This window comes from Epinephelus moara, chromosome 20, assembly GCF_006386435.1.
Source record: "Epinephelus moara isolate mb chromosome 20, YSFRI_EMoa_1.0, whole genome shotgun sequence".
Taxonomy (NCBI): Eukaryota; Metazoa; Chordata; class Actinopteri; order Perciformes; family Serranidae; genus Epinephelus; species Epinephelus moara.
Genome location: NC_065525.1, coordinates 43,394,263 through 43,403,585, shown reverse-complemented (window position 1 = coordinate 43,403,585; position 9,323 = coordinate 43,394,263). Strand labels below are relative to the sequence as shown.

At 42.0% G+C, this 9,323-nt stretch overlaps 2 protein-coding genes and 1 pseudogene across 3 annotated transcripts in view; all 3 read right to left on the bottom strand.

The window, feature by feature from the left end:
* The window catches only part of LOC126407724 (E3 ubiquitin-protein ligase TRIM21-like), a 409,915-nt gene that overhangs the window by 207,291 nt on the left and 193,301 nt on the right, over window positions 1-9,323 (bottom strand). The window lies entirely within an intron of this gene.
* The window catches only part of LOC126407718 (E3 ubiquitin-protein ligase TRIM21-like), a 363,104-nt pseudogene that overhangs the window by 217,888 nt on the left and 135,893 nt on the right, over window positions 1-9,323 (bottom strand).
* Window positions 1-9,323, bottom strand: part of LOC126408039 (chemokine-like protein TAFA-5) — a 56,259-nt gene that overhangs the window by 45,154 nt on the left and 1,782 nt on the right. The window contains exon 2 of the mRNA XM_050073394.1: window positions 4,597-4,746. Coding sequence (XP_049929351.1) covers window positions 4,597-4,746 — 150 coding nt within the window. The remainder of the gene's footprint in view (window positions 1-4,596; window positions 4,747-9,323) is intronic.

The following is a 9,323-nucleotide window of genomic DNA, read 5'->3' as shown; positions in this document are numbered from 1 at the left end:
CTAGAGGACGTGGGGCCCTCATGCCACCCTCATGGAGTCTGTTTCTGACAGTGTGGTCAGAAACATGCACACCAGTAGCCTGCTGGAGGTCATGTTGTAGGGCTCTGGCAGTGTTCCTCCTGTTCCTCCTCACACAAAGGAACAGATACCGGTCCTGCTGCTGGGTTGATGCCCTTCTACGGCCCTGTCCAGCTCTCCTAGTGTGACGGCCGGTCTCCTGTGCCATCGTGGAGGAGCAGCTGGATCACCTGTGCAACCTGATTGGGCTGCAGGTAGCGCCTCATGCTACCAGCAGTGCCAAGGACACTAGCAGAAGACCAAACTAGAGAAGAATCAAAGAATCAGTCAGGAAGGATAAGGAGAGAGCAACTGTCTGTGGCCACCACAGGTAAAGCCATTCCCTTTTTGGGGGTTGTCTTGCTTTTGCTTCTCCATTGCACCTGTTGTCACTTTGATTTGCACCAAAGCAGCTGAAACTGATTCACAATCACTTGTGCTTCCTACATGGACACATTGATATCCCTGAAGTTTAACTGACTTCCTGTTAGACTGTGATTATTAAGTGTTCCCTTCATATTTTTGGGCAGTGTACATATACCTGTGTGTTTCCATTTGTTCCTGGTCAGTTTATCTGTGTTCATTCCCATGTTCATGGTGTCGTTCCCTGCTCCATTTTCTGCCTGGTCTCTTGTGCTCCATTTTGGATTTCTTCCCTGAGTTCGTCCCTGTGTTCACTGTGTTATCCCAGTTGGTTTTCAGTTTAGTTTTGGATCTCCTTTTTATGGACTTTCAGTGACCCGTCTGTTTTGGATGTTTTTTTTTTTTTGATCAGCTTCATTAAAGCTCGTCTTTTGATCCAAATCCACCTGCCCACTGCTCTGCATTTGGGTCCCTTTCTGAAGTGATACATGACAAAAAGAAAACATAAGCTTCCTTTTACACTGTGTGTTTAAGGCGGGAATGTTACACTGTTATTCCGCCTCCCACTCTGTATAAAAGGTACGATCACGGATTGAGGGGATAGAGTTGTTCCACCTATAAGCTGGCATCAGAAGTATTAACAGCGCTGAATCGACATCTGTGTGACTCCAGAATGCAACAACATGTGAAATCCATCTTGTGAAGCTCAGTGTGTGTGATCACATACATACATATGGACCATGTTTCTGCCCATAAAGACTGTTTGTGTGTGGTCATGTTGAAAAAGTAATGTACCAATGGTTTAGCTTCATGACTCACTCATTCACTGACGACTGGCCCCACTTTGGTGCAGTCCAGCCAAAAACAATTAGCTCTACTGATTAGATGAAAACAACCTTTGTTGAATCTTGCTGAATATGATAATTTTGGATAGTTTGTCCTAATTATATCAGTCCTGAAGGAAATCAGTGCTGATGTGAGTAAAAATCTAAGAACAAATCTGAAGGAGAAAATATCTGAAGTTCTATTCAACTCAAGCTTTACAGAGGAGAAAGCAGCAGGAGAGGCTGCAGAGGTTCTTTAACTCAGCTAAACAACTGCTCACAGTCTGTGAAAATCACCAGGAGAGCCTGTAAAATCCCTGCAGAGCGGAACGAGTCCCTCCAGCTGTTGTCGTCGTCTCCAGATGGCAGAAAGAGAGGGAGAAAGAGAAAGGAGGAGACAGCAGGTGATGAAATGCAATGCAACTCTGGGCTGTTCCCATCTGGGCTTTGACTTTCTGAACCTGGCGGTCCAGATGAAGAGATGTGGAGGATTTAGAGGGGAAGCTGCAGATATCTGTGTGTTTGTTTCCTTCATAAACTGCAAGTTTAGCCTCAAGCTGTGAGCTGACCTTCATCCTCAGAGAAGACTGAACACTGATGACATCTCAACACTCTAAAATACCCCAAATTAATTCTTAATTTACCCCTAAAAGCGCACACAAATATCACCCAATTGGCCTTTATGAACATAAATAAGAATCAGAAGCTATACTTGTTAACTACAGTAAACATACAGCCAGAGAGGAGAGACAGTCATGGAAGGAAATGAAAGGAGGAGGTTGAGGTGGATGAACGACTCAACAAAACATGGACTGCAGTTTGTTTCAACGTTGTTTCCTCAACATAACAAAGTGGTCATTTGGAAATCACCACATCTTTCCCTAAATCAAACCAAGTTGTTTTTGAGTCTAAACCGAACCTTAAATGGACTGCTGTCACCTCATGAAGCTGATTTATTTTTCAACAGTGATTTCAAAGGCACAGACGAGGATGTCGTCCTGCCGATAAGGCCATGAGATCATAAAACACGTCTTTGTGTCCATTTAAAGGACATGGCGACCTAATCACCAGGAAAAATGTCGCCATCCATCACATTTGTATGTTATTATGTAGAGGATTTGTTTAAAGTTGCGTTTCTTTACATTACAACAGTACTACAGTTAACATGTGGTTAGGTTAAGGCACAAAATCTAGACTTGCTCCGATTACAATTTTTTGGGCCAATTCCGATTTCATTTTTTTCAAGCCACTTTACAGCACACAAGATATTCCAATATTTTCTATCTTTGCTTTATTAGAACATTTTAACCAAGATACAACCAGCTTTTCAATAATCATCTGAGACAAACAAACAAAAACAGTGACACAGGTTAAGAAACATTTTCCTTTTGGTAAGTAAAAAAAGACACATAAATAAAAACATAGATAAATAAAATAATAATTCTTGGTGTATAGCATTTGTGGGTAATTTGTTGAATAGACAAAAGTTCCATATGGCCGACACGGTGTTGGTCGCCTGTACGAAAGCCCTTAGCGCTGAGGACGCGCCTGCCAGTAAGCACACGGACACACGAATCTTCGGCACGCGGGCACACGCCTCGTCAGTTTCAAGCAGCACTGTGCAGCAGTGAGAGCTCCGCAGTTCAGTTTAACACGGACAATTACCAAAATTCTCTTTCTCTCTTTTGATGTGTGTGCGTGAATGATTAAGGTGAGAAGCCATATTTATAAGAATTGAGTGTAAAGCTATTTTTCCTTTTGTTTATTTCAGAACCACACACACACACACACACACACACACACACACACACACACACACACACACACACACTTGTTGTGAACCTCCTGCATTGAAAATGAAAGTATCCTCTCGAACCTGATTCTCTGGCCGGAATTATTTACTCCATAGTTGTCCTACCCAAACCAGTGTGTCCCTGAGGTCCCCTTCCTCACATCGCCCAAGCCGTGAGTTGCACATGTGCATTATTATTATTATTTATTATTTATTATTTATTATTTATGTGTGTTTTATTATTTATATTTTAGACTGACCAGCCGGTCGCAGGTCATGGCCGATCACGTGAACACGGCCCGATTCTGAGCACTGACGATTAATCGGTGCAAGTCTAACAGAATCCACATGGTAAGAGGAGGATATGATCATGATTTGGCTTAAATTACTCACTTTGTGTGGCATCATCGCGGCAGGAAAGGGAACAATGTATTAGTATAAAGACAACCGCTTTTTGTGGCACTGTTCTGTCGGGCTGTCACATTCTGGTCAAATGGTCGACTGTTTGGTCATTAAGCTCTTGTCCAACCATTGGTCATTGGTCGGACGGTCGCTGGTGCTACTTTAACAGGGCCCTGTGTCCATTAAAGTGCTTTTCATGGCGCTGTCCCGGCAGGAAACACGCCAATGTCTCGGTAAAACAACAACTGCTTTTTAGGGCACTATCCTGACAGTGAAGGAGTTCAAGTATCTCAGGGTCTTGTTCATGAGTGAGGGTAGAATGGAGCGTGTGTTTCCATCTACGTCCCAACCCTCACCTATGGTCATGAGCTCTGGGTAGTGACTGAAAGAATGAGATCGCGGATACAAGCAGCTGAAATGAGTTTCCTCTGTAGGGTGTCTGGGCTCAGCCTTAGAGATAGGGGGAGGAGTCAGACATCTGGAGGGAGCTCGGAGTAGAGCCGCTGCTCCTTTGCGTCAAAAGAGGTCAGTTTAGGTGGTTCAGGCATCTGATCGGGATCCTCCTGGGCGCCTCCTGTTAGAAGTGTTTCAGGCATGTCTAACTGGTAGGAGGCCCCGGGGCAGACCCAGAACACACTGGAGGGATTATATATCTCATCTGGCCTGGGAACACCTTGGAGTCCTCCAGGAGGAGCTGGAAAGCGTTGCTGGGGAGAGGGACGTCTAGAGTATTTTGCACAGCCTGAGCCCTGTGACCCAGGCCTGGATAAATGGTTGAAAATGGATGAATGGATCCTGGCAGGAAACGCAGCAACAGGTCACACCTAAATGACCACATTTGGTGGCTTTAAAGCTGCTGAAAAAAACAGCAATGACTCGCTAAAACGCAACCAGTTTTGTTGTTAGTTGGTCTCAAACAGTGGTCTGCAGTGGTCACCCCCACCTCCCAATGACAAACGTCAGCTTGTATACTATGTCACTTTAGAAACATGATATGATTTGTATGAAATTTACAAATATAAAATATTTGTGTTTTGCAGAGATGTAAAATACCAACATGTTCTCCTGGTGACTGTGCTGGGCATGGATGAACAACATACTGATGTAGAGGGCTTGTTGTTGTTTGCAGCAGCCGTCAGAGGACGGCGAGCGTCTTACCGTCAACGCACGCCGGTCTGGCTCGTGTCGTCCCGGCAATCTGTCCCTTCCTGCAGGCACAGCGGGCCGTCTGTCGGGCGATGGTCCTCCTCGGTTGGCTGCTGTCCCGGTCCAGAGTGACGATCTCACAGGTCCCTGCCGCCAGCTGACCTGAGGGACGAAGTAAAGCAGTGATGAGAAACATTTTATCTTCACTATAAAAAAGCACTTGCGATATTTTCTTTTATTTAATTTTTTGTTCTGTTACTGTTGAACTCTGAGAGTTGACAAATAGTTACAGGTGGTGATTAATACAGACAAGATGAGGATCTCTGTGATTCTGTGACTTCATCCTCAGCTGAATCATTGGCTCATGTCTCTGCTCACATGGGTTTATTTCCGACCTGTGAATGTCTTCCAAAATAAAGGCCCAGCAGCAGGTGTGTGACAATATTGTTTTCACGCTGTTTTCTCCACGAGACAAGTTTATTTTTTATTTCCCTCATTAGTGTCATGACTGACAAACTGCTGCTGTTTGAAACCAATTTACAGACACACTGGAAGTTAAAATCATATTTTTACTTCTCCTGAACAGACAGAATTAGGTTCAGTTCTCAAAATGATTATTGATGAAACGTGGCTGAGTCTGAGTTTGGGTAAATTATTAAACATTTTTTTCAGTCTCAGTCTCCACCAGCTGTTACATGACCATTAAGTCTGCAACTCTCTCCTGAGATTAAAGTTTTAAAGTGAAACAGAGAAAAGTTTTTCTTTTCACTTCACTGCGCTGCTGAGCCAGCTTCAGAATAACACTTCAGTGTCTCGACTGACGGCTGCCGAGCGTCTGAACTGACTCACGGCTGATTGTTTCCTGTCAGTCAGCTGACCCTGTCCTGGTGTCTGTCAAATGTTATGTGTTCACCTCAAATATAGTTGTCTAAATCAGAGTTCAAGATTTATTGAGCAACAGTAGTGATCTCATTACACCCATCACACTATGAGTTCACTCCTCAATGACCTCTAAAACCTTTTCTGAGGACTTTAAACCCTTATTGAAGATGACTGTAAGCATTGTGAGGATCACTGGAACATTTTCAAGACCTCTTAAACCTCCTGAGGGGCTCTGATACCTCTTTCATGACAGCCATCCATTTTTCAATGGACTCTACAATATCCTCAAGGCTTTCTAAAACCTTCTAAAAAACGCAGGGAACCTTTCCATGATCTCTTTAACCTCCATCAAGGACAGCTAAAACCTCCTCAGGAAACCGAAAATCTCCTCAACTCCTAAACAACTGCATCCTCAATGACCTCTGGATCCTCATCAGGAACATCTAAAACCTCCGAAAAGAACCTAACAAACCTCCTTTATGACCTTTGGAACCTTTTCAAGACATCTTAAACCTCCTCAAGGTCCTTTCTTACTTCTTAAGTTCTGGAATCTCTTCAGAGACATGTAAATCCTCTTAAAATTACCTCCCTAACCTCCAGCAGGACCTCTGGAACCTCCCGGAGGAAGCCTGAAACCTTTACATGACTTCTTAAAACTCCTCTAGGACAATTTTCACTTCCTCAGGGTAACCTAAAATCTCCACAAGAACAATTGCATCTTCAGTGACCTCTGGATCCTCTACAGTCTACAGGGACATCCAAAACTTCTAACAAGAACCTCACGAACCTCCAGCAGGACCTTTGGAAACTTCTGAAGGAATTTTCGCACCATTTCAAGACCTAAAGACCTTTTCAAGGAAACCTAAACCTCCTCAAGAAACTCTGAAACCTCCTCAAGGCTGTTGCAACCTCTTAAGGCACAGTTAAAAACACTGTGAACTTCTCAAGGTCGTTTCTAACGTTCTTAAGGAATTCTGAACCTCTTCAGGAACATCTAAAAGCTTTCAAAGGGACCTCAAAAAACCTCCTTGGAGGAACCTTGGAACCTTTTCGAGACCTCTTAAACGTCTTCCAGGACAGCCTAAACATTTCTGATAAATGGCAATAGCTCCTCAAGGTCCTCTCTAAGTTTCTTAAGGAATTCTAGTAACTTTACATGACCTCTTAAACCTCCTCAAAGGCAGCTGAAACCTTCTCAAGAACCTCTGAAACCTTCTAGAACTGCTGGAACATCATAAAGGACAGCTAAAACCTTTTCAGTGAATGCTAACGCCTCCTCAAGGCCCTTTCTCACCTTCTTGACTTCTTAAGGCCATGTCGACATGTTTTCAGTTAATTTTGTAAACAGATATTTTCCTTTACGTTTTTATATTTTATTTTAGGTCACTAAAACTGAGAGCTTTAAAACCCTATTTTTTTGCTCCACTTTAGAAACAACATTTTGGATCGAGCCCAGTTGAACCAGCAGATGGTGGGACAATTTCCAGAGAGGGACTGTTGATGAGGAGTGGAAGAAAAAACTTTTGAATATCACTCCTATATTTGAGTGAGCTCCTTCATCATTAAATTGAAGGGGAATCAACAATGATGAGATCTGCAGTAGGTGTTTTCAAAAAGGTCACATTAACCTGCACACTTTATTACCTTAGTGACAGGGGAGACGCTGAAGGCGGCTAACACTGGTGAGTGTTTGGGGTCATTTTTGCATTCCAGTGTGGACGGAGATATTTTGTGAAATAAAGGTGGTGTGGTCACAGTTATTTGTTTAAACAGAAGGGGGAATATCCATCCACATGTAGACAGAGGCCAAAAACTCCTCAAGAAAAAAGAAAACCTCCTCAGAGACCTCTACAACTTCCCCAAGAACACCTGGAACATTTCACTCCAAACCCACAAATGTGAACCTTATAATGACAATGGAGGAAAAATCATGGGTTAAAGATCACCAAAGTCAATTTTATCCTGTGGGGACCACTGTGCATCATGTCAGATCAATCAATCCAATAGCTGCTGAGGTATTTAAATGTCGACCAAAGTGACAGACCAACCAACACACAGTCATCACCAAACATAAACCATGCTGCACAGGTGGCTTTATAAACAGTCTAAAGACACACTTTGGTTTCTGGGAACTGAGGATAAAAATCCTGCTCAATTTCTGACATTTTAATGAACATTTAATAAATTAATGACATGACTGAAGTGTGGTGATATCTATAATATAAATATCCACTGAGCTCAGCTGAGGCAGCGGCAAAGTGATGGAGGGGTAAATGCTGGGTGAATCAGAGGGGACAGAAGCTGTATTTGGTCGCCATGGCGATGGCAGACGCCCCCACTGCATGCTGATGAACTGTCATCAATAGAGCCATGGAGCGTCCCCCTCTTCAGAAAGGACCAGGACCTCAGAGTCAGGAGAACAGAGGGAGCAGTTCTTCAGAAAGACGGAGGGCAGCGGGGTCAGAGCCCGATCAACGACAACAACAACAACAGCTCGTTTCGTTTTTCTGAGAAGTACAAACTACTACAGAGGTTAAAAAGCAGTGATGTTGACAGTGAGGGACCGCTACGACCTGCAGGTGAAGGTCATGTGATCCACGGAGGGAGCCAATTGTGTTGATTGGCTAATTTTACTTTATGTAAATGATGTAATTATTTGGGAAACAGACCAGAATCAAAACTCCTCAACTGTATGTTTTGATAAACAAGCTGCCAACTGTCAGAAGTACTCAGATTTTATACTTAAATAAAAGTAGTAATACTACAGTGTAAAAATACTAAGTAAAAGTCCTGCATTCAAATTTTTAAGTAATTGAGTAACAACACAAACGTATTAGCATTAAAATATAGCCCTAGTACAAAAAGTAAAAACACTTATTATGCAGAATCACCTTTATCAGAATCACAAATATTATATTACTGGATTACAATTTGTGATGCATTATTATTGTGTTGTCCACATCACTTTAATATTGTTGAGCTACTTTAATTACTTTATATACTGCTGGTAAGCTGAACCTATGGAATTATATATCAACATGTATAATTTGATTTATATTTTGCATTAAAATATGAAATCTACAGTTATAAAATTAGTAGGGTATGAGTATGAAGTTATCATAAAATGCAAATACTCAAGTAAAGTACAAACACCTCAAACTTGTGCTGAAGTACAGGACTTGAATGTCAAGTTACTCTCATCACTGTTAAAATATCAGAGTATTTGACACTGTAAACACTGAACGCCCTGACAGCTTTGTCCATTAACCCTCTGCGGTAACGTGTTGCCTTTAAGTAACATACTCATACAGTATTTGGCCCATTGAACGTAACATACATCCCCACTTATGTTGCAATACTTTTAAAAAAAGAGCCGGGGCCCTATAAGGAAACCAGTAGTTTATATAGTAACATGACGTCCTGGAGGCCATGTGAGTGTCTTTTTTACAGCCTTCCTCGCATGGTGCAGCTTCATCAACTCTCTCCACAAAAGTGGTCTGAAAACATTTTTTTTTTTGTCATTTTACAATATAAATAAAGTTTATTATTGTTTAATGTAACAAGGGTAAAATTAGTTGTTGTGTTGTTTACAAATACTTCGGGTAGAAAACCTGCAGAGTTTAGCTATATATCACATTTTTCACGTCACTATATCACCGTGTAGATTAATCTGATGTTTGTTAAGTCTACAAACACAATGACTGAACAAACGTTACTATTTCTGTGTGCACGTAATTAATATGGTTATCGTAGATTAGCTGGGCTAACCGTTAGCTGTTAACGTTAGCCGTTAGCGTTGTCTATAACCATAGACTATAAAAATAAGGTAATAACTCAATAAACGGTCCGTGAATAAA